At 40.6% G+C, this 19,865-nt stretch overlaps 1 protein-coding gene across 1 annotated transcript in view; it reads right to left on the reverse strand.

The window, feature by feature from the left end:
• Positions 1-818: 818 nt before the first annotated feature.
• The window catches only part of BAIAP2 (BAR/IMD domain containing adaptor protein 2), a 183,144-nt gene continuing 164,097 nt past the window's right edge, over positions 819-19,865 (reverse strand). Inside the window, 1 exon segment of the mRNA XM_032208986.1 lies at positions 819-3,826. Within this exon segment, the coding sequence (XP_032064877.1) occupies positions 3,757-3,826 (70 nt within the window). The 3' untranslated portion in view covers positions 819-3,756.

Here is a 19,865-nt window from a genome sequence, read left to right on the forward strand (position 1 = left end):
AATTAAAAATGCAAACAAATGCTCCAAGACACTACTGTGCTGTTTTTGGAGGGTAATTTTCCTGCAGGAGGTCAAAGCATTGTAAGCACCCCCATCCACAAAAGGAATATGCTGTTGGGCTCTGAGGTGATTTGGCTTTGAAAAGATGATCACAACTATTCCTGGGCTGGTGTGTTGCCCCTCTTGGTAACTGTTCCAAGAACCCTTTGCACTTTTAATAGTAGGGTCCACAACATCTGTTCTTAGAATGTTCCACCACTGTTGTGGTTATCATTAGCATGCATGCCAAACATTTAGCAGGGCAACGGAGAGAGAAGGTAACATTCAGAAGGTAATATTTCTCTGGCTACTGGTCCATTCTTTCATTGTTACTAAGAGCCAGTCTCCCAATGCTAGTCATGGTGGTTTCCAATTGGATTCAGACCAGGTACAGACCAGATCCACAAGATCTTGCTTTTCTTGTAGCACAAACATTGGGAAGTCACAGGATACATTTCCATATCATGGAATAGGTTGTGACTGTGACTATAAATTATGTCTGCTTATTCCCAAGATCCACCACATATATCAACTTGCTCCACTTATTTTTTTTTTAAATTTCTTTATTTGAATTGATAAGCCACCCAATTCCAATTCCGATTTTAGCTGGAAGGTACTGCATTAGAAATTAGGAGTTAGGCATGGATTGTTTCAAACCTTAATCTCACAAGATCAACATGAAGGCGAGAAGGCAATCTTATAACATTGTTTATCTGGGAAAGTTAGTTAACCAAGAAATGAAGTATAGGCCGCACAGAAACACCAGAAGACCACCACTGTCCAGGAGAAACCTTTTAATCTCCAAGTCCTAACAAAAGAGACTCTTGAAGAGCATAAACTGATCAAGTAACACTCTCTAAAGCAGCTTTCCCAACCTGCTGCTTCCCTCAAGCACTGGGATTACATTTTACAAAACTCTCAGCCACATAATTCGGTTGAATTGCTCAGATGCATCCTCAGCCATTTTAATGCTGTGCCAACTTTTACATATAGTACAGTAATTATTTCATGCTCCTGGACCTGTTGAGGAGAAATTATTTCAATAGTTCAAATAGGAAGATGTACCAATTAGGGTGGGAAGAACGGTATGAAAATCCAGTTAATTTAAAAAGTGACTATGGTCAACCTTCCCTCAAAAAACATTTGCAGATGGACCCTCTCCCTCCCTCCCGCAAGTCTTGATCCTGTCTAGGAGCCGACAGCCCTGCCACCCCTAAGCTCAATTTGCCAAGCTAGAGTTCCTATTTGCCTTGAATCATCTAAATCAGGGCTGTCAAACTCACAGCCCGCGGGCCAGATGCATCATGTGCTGGCCACGCCTAGTTTAGCAAAGGGGAAAAAATCCTGATACGTCATGTGATGCTGCCATAACGATGCAAGTTTGACAGCCCTAATCTAAATCAAAATTTCTCAGCCTTAGTAACTTTTAAGATGTATGGATTTCAACTTGCTAGGCTTGAGAAACACAGATCTAAATAATTCCAGAGCAAAAGGTGCACTGCTGCAAATATTATGTTAAGAAAGGAACTGGTTTGAGAGTGGAGCAATGAAAGGAGCTATAAATCAATCTTCCTCCTTAAAGAAAAAATAATAATTTGGCAAAGTTTGACTTTTTAAAAATGCATACACAACACACACACAAAGCAATTTTTTAAAGCAGTACAATGTGAACAGAGACTATAAAGTAAATGATTAAACAATTGGAAAAATGATTTTCAAGGAAAAAAAACTGTAATAGAAGATGCAATATTAAGGCAACTGTTGCACATGTGATCAAAAATAAGGCCAGTGAGCTTCATCTTTTAAATAATTTTCCTTAGGATTGCGGCCTTATCTGAACTATTAGAGTTAGAAATTTTCTGTAGCTGTTTCTTTGTATAAAAATATAGATTTTGAGATATTTATATTTGTGTATCATAAGCCACAGGGAAATGTACAAGTTGTGATGGAAATGCTCACTAACAGAAAGTCTCCAAGTTTGCATGGGAGACCTAAACAGGATCTAGATAGCATGCTAAGCCATGGTTTAACTTTGATTTACTGAATAAACCACAATGATTGGGTTCACTCAACACATTAAGCCAGACAATACAATTCTGGGCTAAGTGTATCACAGAAACCAGTCGATGTTTTTTCAGAAATTGAGAACAGAGAGCACAGAAACTATTATCACATTTGAACTTGAATGATTATAATGATAAGGTTGATAAATTTATATTTGAGGCAGCTGTGACTGCTTTTTAAAGCCACTGGGAGGGGGGGAAGCAGCTGCAAATGACTTCAGGTTGTGCAAAGGATCAGATGACTTTAGAAAGACTTTTGCTCATTATCACTCTGGTGCTATAACTGGAATTCAAACCATAAGAGCACTCCAAATGCTGGGTAAGTCCAGTTCCATTTTGATAACTATTGTTTCCTAGAACTACTCCCTAATCTTGGGTTACATAAATAGAAGGAGCGAGCTGAATGGTCTTCGTCACATCTTACCAGACTTTGAGAGCCAATAGGACAGAACGGAAAAAAAGAAGCTTATTTGTGACTGAATTAACATCTACTTTAGAAGGCAAGTGCAACTTAAAAAGAAAAATAAAAAACAAACAAACCAGGAATACAGTATTGGCTTAGTCACAGAACAAAGGACCTTTCAAACAGCATGGACCCAATAGCAAGGCAGAGGTCAAGCTGTCTAAACTAACTTGTTTTGGCAACAGAAGACACACCTGCACCAGTCAAGATGTGTCAGTAAGAAGACACAGCAAAGGGAGTTTGGGCATTGTAGGACTAAACTAGCTTTTTAATGGTCCCTCCTTGGTCTATTTAAAGCTACAGAGAAATAAAACAAGTACTCAAGCAACAGATGGTGCTAGTTGCACACAGAAAATATTCCTTTGCTGCATAACATTCCCCAACCATCCTATCTTGCTGGAAAAGGTATGCACAATAACTTAGCCATCAGTAGGCCTTGCGGCATAAGGATCATCACAGACAAGCATAGATGTAGGACCATTAGGAGAGAAAAGACCATTAATAAAAAAGTTAAAGTGTCAAATTGAGACAATTGCTTTGAGGAGCCCAGCTCTTCTAGATATTGATTCAGTAAAACTTTTACTTTTATCCAGCAAAAGTCCAACGCAAGGCAAGGAGGGAGCTGCCAGGAAGCCCTTCGGAAGATTCAAGTCCGTGTCCGTTCCAAGTGTTAAGTGAGCAGGGTCTGTGTGGTGCATTTCATCTGACGGCCTTAGGCAGCCCCAAAGCTTCTCTTGACAGCTCGGAAGTCCTGTTCAAATCCATAGGTTTTGATAAGAGATGAAAAAGGATTTCCAGGAGAAACGTTAACTGACAAGCCTAGGACACTGCAAAACTGCAAGGTTCATCTATCTCCGTGGCTATTCTTAAAAAACATTTATGAACGTTGCATATTGCTGCAAAGGCAAAGAAGGCAGGGCCTGCTTTCTGGTCTATCTGGGTCTCCACCCAATATAGCAGCGTATAGCATCCTTTTTAAAACTCATCGTTCTCCAAGGGTCAAGTTTCTCTGGTATTTCTAATGAGCAAAAGGAAAAGCACACCAGCACGCCATTTAAATGCCATTTAACTACCAAAACAGAGTTGGAGGGAAAGACATGTAAACTGTACAAAGGACCTCACAGAAATACAACATAGGTGAAAGGGAAATCAAAAGGTGCAAGGTACCCGCCGTAACCCAACATTTCTGGATCAGCTGATGACAGGAGCTGAACGATCATTTGTCACCGTTGGTTTGAGCTGGATGTTGGCAAAAGGATTCCTGTAGAGAGAAAGCAAGGCATCGTTTTAGCCAGAACTGTGTCCAGGACACAAGCGGTCTGTATTGACAAGGACAACAAAACGAAGTGGAATGCAGGGATGACGCAAACACCAAAGATAACGACAAACATAGTCCCCACCGCAGCCAAAGAAACATCATGTCTTCACAAAACAAGCAATACTATGAATCTTTAAACAATGGCTTTGCCTGAAAAATATCTTTGGCCTAAATGCCAAGTTTCAGTGACAAACTATCTCAATGTTTCCTTTCTCCAGCCAAGCTTAAATGCATGGAAGACTATCCAGGACATGGACGGATGAATAGACACTGCTTTGTGTCATGCAGAAAGCAACACACACACACCTGTAAATAGATGTTGTCCATTTCACCCTTCCCTGATCACTCACCCACAAATATGTTGGACTACAACTATCATTAGCCCAAACAAGTTAGAGCAATATGCATTGTAGCCAAACGTGCTAGGAGGCATTGGCCTCAGATCAAGTGATGGGATTGGAACATAGGTCACAGTTGCCATGGGCATGACACCACAATAGTCCCTCCTCTTATTGAAACAAAGAAAGTAAGCTGCTTTCTCAGAAAAGTTATCTTGGCAGGAAGACAGTATAACTCTCCTTTAGGGGAAGGTCGACTTTTGTCTTTGTTTCCTGACCATACCTCATTCCCTGTTGCTCCACTGCGACTCTAATCAGTATGAATTTCTTCTCAGAGAATTTGGGTATCACTTTGTCATGCTCCACATTCTTGGAGTGTAGGAGAGTCACAGGGTACTTATACCGGCTCTGGGCTATAAAAATCTGCTTGCCTGTAGATTACAACTAGTTAGATGATCAGCTACTAAGATTCTCGGAAGAAATGTTCATGCCACTGGCAGCATGGCCCAGATCCAGGAAACACAAACAGCTTACAGCCCATGGAGTTTGGAACAAAAATACAAAAACAGCTAAAGAACGTAGAGTGCGTACCTTCAAGACTTAGGCTGGTACTAAAGATTCTTCTGATCAAAATAGGCATGTTCACGTCAATCTTATTTTAATGGATCCCTTTCTCCCCCAAAAAGAGTGCTCTTCTATTTTAAGACAGGCAATGTAAGAAAAAATTGTCTACAGTTCTTCTGATCATTACTGAGGAACATGGATACATATGCAGCCAAAGTAGCATCACCCATGACCAGAAGAGACATTTCAGAAAGGTGGAGAGGATTCTGACATTGGTGGAAGCACTCCATGTCCAATAGCAACAGAACAATTCTGGAACTCCATTTCCACATATCTTCATGAGGACTGAACACACTCAGTGGATAGGAATAATGGCTGACTGGCAGAAGAAAGGAGGAATGGAATGGTTCGTCTGGAAAGACATCTTAGCTGGTTGACTGCAGTCAGGAATTTATTTGCTTATTATTTTTTCAATCAATCAATAAGCATAGACACCCATCTCAAGCTAGTGACCTTTTTTTGGGAGGGGGGCAATGACAATCATAAAATTATTCCAGAAAACCACTTTCTGTTGCAGCTCCAGCTTGTTCTTCCATAAATTCAAGCGATATGAAAGCAGAGTTCCACCTCCCAGTTAGAATTCTAGATCTTCTACCTATTGGTCAACTTTCATGTAAAGGAGGAGGAACCTGTAATTTATTTCCAGGTCTCCTGAGCAATCAAACTCTTACCAGATTATTCTTCTCCCCACCACCCCAGCAATATGTCACCTGTTATTGATATGTATATATATATATATATTGCTCCCACATACAAAGAAAGCATTGCTTCCTCCAGAACATCTGGCATCTCTTCAGGGCAAGCTGCTGCTCTCCCAATCTTTTGTTAATAAGTAACTGTTGCGGGTCTACTTTACTCTCAGGGCAGGCAGGCTGTCCCACCATGGACAAATCTAGAACCAGACTGAGGTTATAGAGTGATGTGGGGGAGGCACTTCCAGCCAATTACAACTTGCATTTCTGATCTTTCCTGGCTGATAGAGTCTGGAGGGGGGTGTTGCATCAGCTGTTCCCCAAGAAGCAACAATTTGCAGAGTGTGGCTCAGCTGCAGAGAAATTGTGTTTGAAGACTGTCCAGACTGATTGGCCTTTGGCCAAGGGGTACAGATTTCAGATCCTACAGCAGCCTACTTTCTCTTTAAGAGACACAGCTTATCTGAAGGATAGCCAATGCACTACAGACACAAGCAATTTGCCTCTTTGTAATTTCTGCTCTTTTGGGCCACACAGATTTTCTTCTCTAAAGACATGGGCAGAAGGAATGCTGCATAAAGCACTTTAAAAAAAGGAGGGATTTTTTTTAATGGATTGCTTTCAATTCCATATTTGCCAACTCAGTGATAGGGATTTGAAGACTGTTTCTGGGGACATTAGATGAACCCTCTTTAGAGTCATTGACCAAGGCAAGATTTATACCGTGCCCCTATTTGTGAAAGCTACGTGTACAGCCTGAGTGGAATGTGCCTAATTTTATGGTGGTAGCATCATTTCATTTGATTTTCTTTCATTTTTGCTCTACAGAATATCAGGTTTTCTTTGATCTTACATATTCATGACAAGAAAAAAATGCCTGTGCAATCCTGTACATGTCCACTTAAAAAAAAAAAGTTCCACTGAGTTGAATTAGGCTGAATACCATGTAGATGCAGGATGGATGTTTGCCATAAAAACAGGCAAAAGGCACTTTCCACCCAGCAAGACCAACCTGAAGCCAACAGAAAGGAGCTTGTGTGTTCAAAGAAAACAGGTGGCCCACAATTATTTGCAGAGGAAAGAGAAGCTCAGGGGATTCATAATGTAGAATACAAATGGATGCTTAATGTAGCAGCTACATAGTCAGGGTGAAGAGCTGAATTACAATTTCTAGTGGCTCCTGCCCACATGGCCAATAAACTGGGATCCTGGGAGATATAGTTCAGAAACACCAGGAAACTCTAGTTACCGCATTCCTGGCAATTGATGCTTGGTGCATGAAATGGGCATTTCCTTATTGGAAGGCCAGGGGGTATTGCTTTGTGTAATGCTATTGGGGTTTTAAAACCAGTAGTGCATTATCTTCCCTAAACCAATTGTAGGCACTAATATGCCCAGGGTGCCTACCTAGGTACCTGCCATACTCCCTGACTTATCTTTAATTTTAAAAATTAAACAGGAAGATGGCAAAGAAGACAATATCTCTAATTTCCAAGAACGTCTCTAAAAACCAACAAAAAATGTAAACTAGGGTAATATAGTGCATCTAGCAAGAAGCAAACGTTCCCAGTTTGTCACACCCACCACAACAGACTGTTCACCTGATGGTAGTCCTTTAAGTGTGCCCTTGAATTTCAACGTGCCTATCTGCTAAAGGGGGAAAAAACATACTTATTTCTGGCTGAAACATTTCATAAATTACTTCTGAATGCATGCCTGCTGATGGCATCCTCCTGTTGCCAAGTCTGCCTAAAGAAGCAGCCTACATTTTTTGTAAGTTTCATAAAGTATGATTCCATGAGATGAAGAGAAAATTCAGCCCACATCTCTGCTCTTTTCTGGGTTCAGAAAGTCACAGGTACACAATGATCCAAGTCTGGGCTTGTTTGTTTTAACCCATCAACAGAGAAAGGAAAATAGTAAATGACCTGGCTTCCACCTAGATTCAATTGATGTATGGAAATTTAGCATCCAATATCCACAAGAACTGGCCTTTATCAGGTGCTAGAACTTAAAAATGAGGAAACTCATTCACAGATCTTCAGTTTCAGTTTCAAACTCAACGTGTCTACCAGTGCTGTCTCAATAGTAAAATCTCTATTGGGTTGGGTAGGACGGAGAACTGTTCAAATCCAAGCTAAATTATAGGAGAAATTGGCTGGTGGCATCTTCATAGTTCAACTCTTATCAGCAGAGATTCTAAGAAAAGAAAACGAAGCTATTCAAAGAAATCCACGATACCCTTAAAACATCCAAGTGCAAGAGTGTAAGGAGGCCCTTTATTTATGAAAGACTCTAGTCTTCTTCGCTGCCCTCCAGTATATGCCTAGGCAGCGATACAATGGAAACAGCAGTGTGCTTAGCACTGTTCAGAGCATATGCACCAAAGACAAATTCCTTGTGTGTCCAATCACACTTGGCCAACTCTCTCTCTCTCACACACACACACACAAACACACCTATCATCTATCATCCATCCATCCATCCATCCATCCATCCATCCATCCATCCATCCATCCATCCATCTCTATCATCTATCTATCTATCTATCTATCTATCTATCTATCTATCTATCTATCTATCTATCTATCTATCTATCTATCTATCTATCTATCATCTATCTATCTATCTATCTTCTATCATCTATCTATCTATAATCTGTCTGTCTGTGTCTGTCTGTCTATCTATCTCTATCATCCATGCATCCATCCATGCATCCATCCATCCATCCATGCATCCATCATCTGTCTGTGTCTGTCTGTCTGTCTATCTCTCATCTGTCTGTCTGTCTGTCTATCTCTCATCCATCTCTATCATCTATCTATCTATCTATCTATCTATCTATCTATCTATCTATCTATCTATCTATCTATCTATCATCTATCTATCTATCTATCTTCTATCATCTATCTATCTATAATCTGTCTGTCTGTGTCTGTCTGTCTATCTATCTCTATCATCCATGCATCCATCCATCCATCCATCCTTCCATCTATCCATCTATCTATTTACTGTATTTATCTATCTCTATCATCTATCTATCTAAAGCAAGGCTGGGTATTCTGTAACCCTCATGGAAGTCCTCAAATCTCTTTTCTGTGATTCTGCAGTTCACAAAAACATGTTGCCAAATTTAGGAGTAATTGACTTTCCTATCAGATTTGAGTAAAAAACCAAAGGGGGGAAATTCCTTAGATCTACTGAACTTACACGCTATTATTATTTTTTAAAAAACCAAAAACCCTCTCTGTACAAGATGCAGAAAAAAATGCCCCTACTTATTCCAATGACATCATCATATCCATTAACTGCTGTGTTTCCTGTAGTCCTTGGCTGATGAAAAGATAATGTAAAAAGGAAAGAAAAAGCAGCTTATATCCCATGAAAATTTATCTCAATGAAGGAAAATGGAGCCTGGAGCCAAAAAAGGAAGCAGGGATTCAATTCCACTTTTGGCTGTTGTCAGAGGCCCATTTTTCTGACCTCCTGCTGTGTTGCTCCCAGGTTACCGAATATGCTTCATTGGGAGCTGCATTTCTCCCACATTACCTCTGGGTTTAGAAAACTTAGCAAATACATTTCTTTCATCCGGTTTTTGATTTGTTAATTGAGCTTAGCATCAATTTTAATATGGGTTTATATCATGTTAATTTATGTTTGAAATTGGTTATATTTCCCTTTTAACATTTAACAATATTTGCTAGATTAAAAAGCAAGGGTCCTCTTTATAGTTTTGGCATCTGACTAGCCCCCATGATGCCAAAATGTTAAACACATCTTGTGATGTCATGAGACAACTTCTGCAATGCAAGGACCAAAGGGATGGAATTTGCCTCGGGGCATCCCAAGACAAGAGGTACCACTTCCCCCCTACTTCTCCAGATGCTTGTGGGAAAAAAATGCTGGCATATAAACCAATTGATTAAATAATGGTCATAGAAGAATATCAATCCTGCCCAGATCAGTAATCTTTTATTTCTAAAACAATCATAGACAGCCATTCCCTGAAGCAAGGTTTTATAATATTGTATTAAGTTTTGGTTTTGACTTTGATTCAGTTGAAAGTATTTATCTGATCAAAATGGCACTTTCTTTGCACAAAACTGGACAGCATTTCCAGATAAGTGTTTTCATTTGGTAGAATCAAGTACCTGTGGGAAAAAGCTCTATAAACCAGGAGCTACTGGGTAACTGAAGAGAAAGTATTTCTTCTTATGCTTGTAGGAAAAGAAAGTGCTATTTTGAGAATGTTTGCTAATCCCACAGTAACTGGTCCCTGGTTTGCTTTGCAATGTAATGTTTCTACGCACCAATGCAATGGCTAAATATTAACTGCAAGATGTGAACAAGTAGCACGTGGGGTATGCACACAATCATTATTCACATGCCTTCTTTTAAAGAGGCCACAGCTGATAAATTGACCTGTGCTGTAATCTGGAGGGATCTATAAGCATTTTATGCTGTTCCTAACTTATTTCATGCTGTCCCAACTCAGGTTGGCTGCAGTTACCCAGCCTTGGCTGGTCTCCAAAGAGGTTAAGTATCATCAACTCAGGTTAATATTTGGATAGGAAACTACCAGGAGACCTCCCCACTGTACACTGGGAAGTTCTTTTAAAAAATACTGGAAGAAGATATTGTAAATTACCTACATATTATTGCCAAGAAAAAGGTCTTCCCAGGTGGTTTGCAGGAGCAGTAGCAGATTTGGGCTGCTATGGGTTCGTCCAGGTTCGGGAGAACCAGTAGTTAACATTATGGCCGGTTCGGAGAACCTCCAAATCCCACCCCTGGCTGTCTCTGCTCACCCTACCCCTGCCACCCCACCACGCCTCTCCTATGAGTCTCCATGCGGCTCATTTTGGATGTGAGGTAAATGCAGGGCCCACATGGAGGCTCGGGGGGGGGGATGGGCCTCCCGGAAGGCCTCTGGAGCCAGGGGGAGGCAGTTTTCACCCTCCCAGAGACTCAAGGAAACCCTCCAGAACCTAGGGAAGGCAAAATCGTTCCCTCTGGCGTGGGGCAGTAGGCTGACTAGGCCACGCCCACCATGGCCACGGTCACCCAGCAACTGAGCAGAAAGCCCATTGCTGAAATTTTTGAAGCCCACCCCTGAGCAGCCCAGCATCTTTTTAGTAAGAGAGAAAGAGAAGTTGGGCTTGCTGTGCAGAAGCAGAGCAGCGGCTCTCAGCCTTTTGGGCAGCAGGGACCAGTTCCTTGAGAGAGGTTTTTTCCACAGACCAGAGAGGGCATGGTTACATGTGCTGCCTGTATCCCACAGTTGGGGCTTTGCTTGTTTGCATGGCCCAGTTTCTTCCATGCCAAGGACCAGTGCCGATCAATGGACCAGGGGTTTGGTACCCCTGAAGTAGAGCATCATTTCTCTTTTGGACACAAACCCCTATTTGTAACCAGTATGGCTCTTTTTTTTTTTTAAGGATGGTTCAATTCACAGCAGCAAAATTAATTATTCTATTTTTAAAGCACAGGGAATTAATATTTCCTACTTAATTAATGCAGGAACTTAAGGTGACCCCTTCTCCCCACAAGGGATGCTAAAATAGATTCTTGAAGCTGAAAGGGAACAGAGAGAAAAGTATTGAAAATTGTTCACACTGTGACTCACCAAGGAATAGTTAACTATTTTTGTAATAGCAAATGGGAAGGGAGGGGAAATGTGAGAGCCTGACAGAATTTTTTTTTAAAGTGTATTGCTGCTGAGCAGAGATGGAAGCCAAGATGGAGGAGGGAGAGCCATATCTATTTTATTTCCACCAGTCCTAACTTGTGTTTCCTTCCATTTGTCCTAGGGCTTGTATAAAAGTAGCTGTTTGCCAGCGTGGCTTCCATGAAAGGCTAAAATTGCAGAGGGACGAAGGACCATCTTTTTAAAATAAAGCATTTCTTATTTTATTTTGTCTCACACTGACTTGTTCCTAAGAATAATGAGGCAAAAAAAAGAAAGAAAGAAAGTGAAAACATAAACAGTTTAGAAGAAAAATTGGCTCATTACCTTGTTGGCACTCTCCTGCTTTCCCTCACATACAATGGGAGCTTTTATGTGGGCACACATACAAAAGCCATTTGATAATTCCAAGTTTACATCCCCATCCCTCAGAAAGGTGGCAATGGGCAATCTGTAGGTACAAGGTCTCTTTTCTCACAACCAGAAACCTACAACTGCAGCTGCATTGTCCTATGACAAAGTTCTGGCCGTAAAAGACATGAAGTCATACAGAACCACTCGGAAGGGAAAGAAAACCAATGAGCCCAAACCCAGTGTATTTGCCAACAATATTGCAGTAATTGTGCAAAAGCTTCAAAATGCTTGCTGGAAACCAGAAACCCCAGTGCCCAGATTTAAAAGCTCGGTGAAAATTCAAACCCAGGAGCAATGTAGCAAGAAGAAAAGGTTGGAGGGAAAAAAAAGAAGAACCAAGGAAGGGAGGATTTTATGGGTTGGCGGATATAAGTGTGGATTGCAAAGAGAGATTTACTCCCAAGATCAGAGGAGCAAAAGGAACCATTTCCATTAGCCAAAGAAAGGTGATGAAATTCCAATACCCATAGTGCTGCAAGCAAATTGAGCCATGCTCTGAACTGACCAGTTATCTGCAGAGAATGGAACCCTTTTCAAGGACTTATCTGCAATTGTTCAGCCAGGCTTAAGTTTTCTATGCCCTCCGTGATCTCCATCTGTGGTTCCATATTTGCCAGCATTTAAGAAGTCAGTCCAGAGCATTCTTAGGAGTGAAGTGTGGGGCAGAGGGAGAGCAAGTGGGCATGTGGAAAAAAAGACGGTAAACTTACAACTACTGTATACACAGTCAGGGATACATCTCAAAACCTGGCCACTTCAACATCCGGGCTGTAATGGAAAAATAGAGAGGCTGTTTGTAGACCAGTATGTGACAAACACGTATAAGCCTGTTCTAATGGATAGGGGACAAGGGTGGAGCCTTCACTGACCAGGCCACTTAAAGACACAACATCCAGTGGAGAGATGTTTCTTGATTAGACGTCAGCTAATTCGGATCCAAGAGCCAAGAGAGTTCACTTTTTTCACCTTTGGCAATTTTAATTCTTCTTGACTGCCAAAGTCAATGGCAAGAGAATTAAAGGGAAGGAGGAAACTGCCTTTGTTTTCTTCTCAATTGCCTCAGGTTTAAAGAGAGATTACGGTGTCCTGGCTTCCTGCTAGGGGAGATATTTTACCTAACACTCTTCCCCACATGTAAACTTTTCACATACATTCTTTCAAAAAGGAGCCATCTTTTACCTGGGTCTTCATAACTTTCCTGGTACAGGTAGTCCTTGACTTACAACCAAAATTTCTGTTGCTCAGTGAGACATTTGTTAAGTGAATTTTGCCCCATTTTGCGACCTTTCTTGCCACAGTTGTAAATCACCACCATTGTTAAAAGAGTGACATGGATGTTAAGTGAATCTGGCTCCCCCATTGAGTTTGTTTGCCAGAAGGTCACCCAAAGTGAAAACATTACCCTGGGACACTGCAAACGTCATAAATATGGGTCAGATGCCAAAATGACTGAAATCTGATCATATTACATTGGCAACAGTTGTAAGTGGGAAAAACAATCCTAAGTCACTTTTTCCAGTGCTGTTGTGACTTTGAACAGTCACTAAATGAACTGTTGTAAGTCAAGGGCTACCTATACTTGGAATTTTAAAAAAATGTTTGGAATGATATTACGCTAGCATATTAACCACATGAGGAAAACTGAATGTAGCTTCCACAAAGTGAAACCAGGCTGCGGTGGGGTTATTTTTGATTACCACAGGGACAGCAACAGGGTGGGGAAGAAAATAAAAGGCTAGATTATCCCAATATTATTTGCTATAATTCTTGTATTTTCCCACTCCGCTGCCTTCCAAATATCTCAGATTTCTATTATTATAGAGCCAGAATGACCGAAGGCTGGATATTGCTGAAGTTGTAGTCTAAAACATTAGGAGGCTATGCTCAACAGATCCATAAACAGAACTGTTTAATTTTTGACCTTTAACAACTTTACCTTTAACTACACTTATTAGATGTGGTTTAGGTTCTCCTGCAACAAACTTTCAAGTTCAAATGATCTGATTCTTGGTAAATACTCTGACAAGTTTCATACCTAAGCTCTTGACCAAAAGGGCTTGTTGGAAACACTCTTCCACCAGATGTTGGTGATCAGAACTAGAACAGGAACAGCTGGTGAGCCTGTATAGATTCCTGTCCTGGGTTTGAGCAAGTCTCTTTTTCAGTCTCACTTTTTAATGTGTAGAGGGGAAATAATAGTAACTTGCACACTCAGTGATGAGGAGATGACTAAGCATTAAAGGGAAATTGAGAAAATGGGGATTGGGCCAACAGTCTTTTGTATTACAAATACACCAGCAATAACAATAACACTTAGACCTAAATGTATTTTTTTTCAATAGACAACTGTTTTTTCTTTGAAGACATTTCGCTTCTCATCCAAGAAGTTTCTTCAACTAATAGCACTTATATATCACTTCATAGTGCTTTATAGTCCTTTCTAAGTAGTTTACAGAGTCACCATATTTGATGGAAGGCTGAGTCAAGCTTTAGCCCTATCAGGATCGAACTCCAGATTGGGGCAGAGTTAGCTTGCAATACGGCATTCTAACCACTGTATCATCACAGTTCTAAACAATCTAAGTGTGAGTGTATAATCTGACAAGGATAAAGTCAGCCAAATAAATAGACTTTTTAAAAAATTTCAAGAAAATTACCCAAGCCCAACTCAATGGAGGAAGTAAAACTTTTATTCAAATATCATAGTACAGGGCACATTTCTTTTCAGCTTGATTTTGTTCTTGTTGGTTTTTTTTTGTTTGTTTCTTAGCTTTTTTTAAAAAAAAGGAAAAAAGAAAAAAGAACACAATTCCCCTCCCCACCAACACTTTTACAGTGTTCACACAGTACTTGTGCATTTTTTTGTTTTGCTTTGTTGTCTGCATTCTACAGAGTATCCTTGATGTAAACGTTGTTTGAGCAAAGCTATGACAATGAGGATCTTACTACATATGCCCCAAGTCTATTATATAAAACAAAAGCTTTGTTATATATGTAGAGATAGAACTTTTGTATATACAATTAGTCAAGATAATATTGCCAGCAGCTTCCGATACAGATCAAATATTTTGACTGTTTTTCACTTAATTCACATTGGCGGCATCACACAAAGGCATCGGCAAGTGTGGTTTTAAAAAAAGTCAATATGGTAGTTAAGACGGTATTGTCAAAGCCTGGCCTCTTTTTAAATGTGCGTTATATAAAACACAGGTGGAGTTTTGATTGCACCATTGTGGGTCACCATCTTGACTTTTTTGGACCATATCCTGCAGTCACCCTTGGGTCATAACAGGAATACAACTTCACACTGTAGACTGTAACTCATAGTTTCCCAACTTTAATCTCTTTAAGACCTGTGGACTTCAACTCCCAGAATTCCCCAGCTCCTGCTGGCTGGAGAATTCTGGGAGCTGAAGTCCACACGTCATAAAGTTTCCAAGGTTGGAGAAACCCTGTTGTAACACAAAGCTGAAAGCCTTCAGTCTTCAGCATAGGTTGTGTGTCTGACCTCCTAGAACAGTTAGGGTGAACCTTTTCAGCACTGAGTGCCCAAACTGGAACATGTGTGCATGCCAGAGCACCGGAAGCACTGAAGATCAGCTGGCTGGTGCACATATGCCTGTTTTTTGACCATTTTTGGCTGTTTTCAGGTTGTTTTCTGGTCGAAAAATGACTTGCAAACAGCCTGAAAAACGGGCTGAAAATGGCCTCCAAACAGCCTGAAAAATGGCCCAAAAAGGGCCGGAAAATAGCCCCAAAACAGCCTGGTTTGGGGGCATTTTTGGGGGCCGATTTTAGGTCATTTTTCAGCAATCTGGTGCCCGTGAAGACATGCACACCAGAAACTAGAAGAGCAGCTGTCGATGGCACGCATGCCCATAGAGGGGGCTCTGCGTGCTACCTCTGGCAGGCGTGCCTCAGGTTCGCCATCATGGGCCTAGAATTTGATAACGGAAAAAGCAGTCCCAATCAGGAGCCATTATTTTCAACCCTACTTTGCCCCTGAAATTAGTTTAAGACACATAAAGAAGACTGAAGGCTTTTTTTTTAAAGAAAGGAAAGCAGTTGAAATTTGAAAAAAAAACCTCCATGTTCAGAACCCGAACTTCAAAACACAGGCAGTTTGGCCCTCCCTCTCTACCAAGAAGACAAAAAAAACTCCTCCAGTTTTATAAAGAGAAAGTCTTTGGATTGATCTGGCAATCTGCATAATACAACAGAAGAGGCCCTTCCCCTCCCTCCTTACTCCACTGCCCTTTTCAGAATAACTGTGAGGTAACAAATACCTTCCTACAAAATATATATCATAATAGAATAGAATAATAATATAATATGCTTGTGTCTGTCATATATATAAAACAAAATACTTTACAAAATGGAGACTGGGTTGGTGCTCAGTTTAACAGTCCAATTCTTGCCAAAACCAACACAGTAGTACCCGAGCATCCCAACGCCCCTTTTCTTTTGACACAGAGAACTGATTTTGTGATAAAAGTTGCAAAAAAAAGGATAGTTGAAGTAACAGTACGTACACCATATGCCATGCATATTTTGTTTCCAGATTGTTGTTTTTGTTTACAAAAAAAAAGAGGGCGGGAATCTTGCACTTATTTTGTTATAAATGTGCAGCTTGCATTAACGTCTCTGAAAAGAGAGAATGCAGTAAGAAAATTAATTTATAAAAGAAAGAGGGAGTGTGGAAGGGGAGAGAGAGATAGAGATGCAGCATCTTTATCTAGTTTAGTTTATCTCAATTGCATCCAGTAATGGCTGTGAAAAGTAACATTCCTTATCGGGACGTTTTCCTGCTTCAAAATCGGTGGTTGCAAATACCAGGGGACGGGGAAAGAGCAGCTCCGAGAGTTCCTCAGAGTGGTCCTCAGGGGTCCCAGGGATGAGAGGAGGAGCTGGCACAGTTGCTTTGAAAAGAGGACAGGCAGGAGGGAAAAAAATGTGCATCTCAGTAGAAAGAAAGAAATGAAGGGGGACAGAGAAGCAAAACAGGGAAGTCTTCCAAGCAGCAGCTGCCATTTCTAGTCAAGATTCCTTCTCTCACACTGTAGATACCAACGTGCCACTGCCGCTGTGGAACAGAAAGAAAAAGCACACAGTTCGGCCCAAACTCACTTCACCAGAAAGAGAGAGACAGAGACAGAGAAATAATAACCAAGAGTAGATGGAGGAGCACCAAGTAAGCTGCCATGCATTGATATTGGAATTAGGGAGCAAGGGTAAAGAGAGGGTGGGCAGGGAGCAGTGAGTAAACTATTTGCAGCTTCATTACCGCTCAGAAAGAGCAGCTTCTCTTGGGTTCATCTAAGTAGCAGAACCCACTACATTAGAAGTGGTTGCCATACTCAGAAAACAAAAGGAAAAGAAGATGAGGTTGCTTCTCTGTGACATCTACGTCGCTTCTAATTGCTTGGATGTGGGTTTTGCATTCATTCCTGGTTTGGTAAGGGGCATTTCCATCACTATGTCTCAGTTTGAAGGCCTCAAGGTTGGGGAGGGGGATGTAGTCTAACAAATATGCAACTAGAGATGCAAGAAGAGCAAAATGTGGAATCTACTATTCATCCCTGCTTCAAAAAAAAATGTAGTCCGTTTAACTGAGAATATTGCATTTAAAACTGAAGTTGTGTCCCCACCAAATAAATGACTCATGAACGCACTGCAGAAAACGGAGACATGTGATGTGGGGCAAGTTCAGTTAATTCAATCCACCAGCCATGTCTCTTGAGCATGCCTACATGAGCATGAGTTGTAATGCAAAATAAAGAATAGTCATATTTTCCCATCACTGCACATGGCAGGGGAAACTCTGTGGTAATTCAATACAGTGGCATTCAATAAAGCTGATCTTTTTAGTCTGACTTAACAGGAAGAATGAAATAGGATATTTTATGGAATGATGACATGCAAGAGGTCTGGGCATGAGGGGAAAATGCAAACAAGAATGAACGCTGCAAAAAACATAGAGGGACTGATATCGTACAATGTACAGAGAAAAAAAAGGATGATTACAAAGAAGAGAGCAAGAAAAAAACTTAACAGAAAATGCAAAGCAATTTTGACAGTAATCAAAATTGTTCTGGAAATGGTGAAAAGGAGCCTCCAATAGCGTAAATAAAATAATTAATAAATGGTTTGACATTTAGTAGGGAGTAAGACATGAATGTATGGTGTGTCCTTAGTTGTTTAATATATTTATGAATAAATATATAAGGAACTAGACAATCTATCACCCATTGAGTCATCATTTGAGAGACATTTTCTTACCTAAACAGAGTAACTATGGGTGGGCTAAAAAACAAGAGTGATTTCTTTTGTCTTCCTTCCGCCTCCCTCCTCCTCTCTTCCTAAAACTCCTGCCAGCTTCCTCATTTGCTTTGCTTGTGGGAAGCTTCCTGGGAGAAAGTCAGTGGGCAAACTGGTGGTGACTTGTAAGTCCAAGGTTAGCAGGCAGGCAAGTGTCGGTTGCCAAGTAGGAGAGGGAACACAGGAGTGTGGAAGAGGAGTGGGGTGGATTAGGGAGGGCATGTGGGATTGTGCAGGAGGTGCACGGGTTGGGTGTGCAGGGGTGTGGTGCATGTTAGGAAGGGAACATGGAGATGAGCAAGTGGTGTCACGTGGATTGGGGCAGACACATAGGGATGCATCACAAGTCAGGAAGGGAGCGTGAGAATGTGCAGATAGTCATAGTGGCGCAAACAGAGATGGGCCAGGAAGGTTGTATGTGTGGGGGAGACTTAAAACTGAGCAATTTGCAACCTTTCCTGCTGGCCTCTCCACTGACCTGTGGGAAGCTGTCAGGGAGTGTTGGAAATGAAGTTCATGTGACTGCAGCTGAGTGTGGCAGTGGAGGGCTGCTAAAGCTGAAAGCAGCACAACTGCTATGAAGTGACCACACCTTTCCCAAATTTCATTCCCAAGGGAGTAACTAGTCCTGGCATTCTATATGTTAGCCCATTTGAAGTGCCTGGGTTCAATAATTGTTGCCATATGACTGCACCATTTTGCCCAGTTCATGACAATGAGAAAGATCGATGCTTATGGTGACATTAGAAGAAGTGCTGATTGAAGATGTAGGTTTGGAGAAGATGTTATGCTGTTGGCTAAGGAGCCAAATGATATGCTAGTGAATTGAAACACATTATATGATGCCACAAGCATACAAGTACCAATAAAGGAAAATATTTATAGTTCATGGTTGAAATGCAGAGTCCTTTGGTGCTCTGTGGGCTTGATTGATCTCTGGCAGTCGTTTCATTGCCCAAACTAGGTAATATCATCATTAGTGCTAGTCTGGGTAATATCATCACTAGCTCTGATGATGTTCCCGAGTTTGGGGAAAGAAACATCTGAAAGGGAACAACCAAGCTTAGAGAACAGCAAGGACCCCTCAAGTACACAAGTCTGACAATTAATGTATCAAAGATCAATGTAATTTTGTTTGACAGGGAAGGTGGAGTGGATGAATTGAATTTATTTATAAATAACAACACACACACACACACACACACACCAGGAAAAGTAGATGAATTTGTGCATCTTGGCAGAATGTTTATTAAAGATGAGGAAATGGATGAGGAAATGTTAAGTTGTGCAAATGTTGATAAAAGAAAACTAATGGGTAATACTTAATCTGTCTTGAGGAATAAATGTCAAATGAAACAATAATAGCTGTTTATAAGATGTCCTTTCCCCTATTTAGTTATATGGAAATAAGAGTTGGGAATGTCAGCAAAAACATAAAAGTCAGTTGAATGCAATGGATATAGTTATTTTGAAAAATAAGAAGAGATAGGATCAAGAATGTATGAACATATACGTGAACTAACTACAAAAAGGTGACCAGCAGGAAAGAAATGAGTTGAAATAATGAACAAAATTTATAAAACAAAGGAAGAGTGATTGAGTTAAGAGGAAGAACACCAAGGAAGTTGTGGTTGAATGCAGATGACAAGAACCTTCAAAAAAGAGGTGAGAAGTTTAAAGAATGAATGTATGAAGAGGGGTATAGATATAGCAGAAGTCATTGCCACAAGGATAGAAATATATGATGAGATAGTCCCTGTTATTTATTTGCAGAATTTTTATACAGCCCACTCAAATGAGTCTAAGCAAGATGCATAAACATTTTCTGCATTTTGCTTAATACTGGCTTCCTTGAAAGGGAAAATCATTTGGACTAATATAACTATGAGAAGCATTTCTATTCAAGAAAA

The sequence above is a fragment of the Thamnophis elegans genome, chromosome 2 (genome assembly GCF_009769535.1).
Source record: "Thamnophis elegans isolate rThaEle1 chromosome 2, rThaEle1.pri, whole genome shotgun sequence".
In the NCBI taxonomy this organism is placed as follows: Eukaryota; Metazoa; Chordata; class Lepidosauria; order Squamata; family Colubridae; genus Thamnophis; species Thamnophis elegans.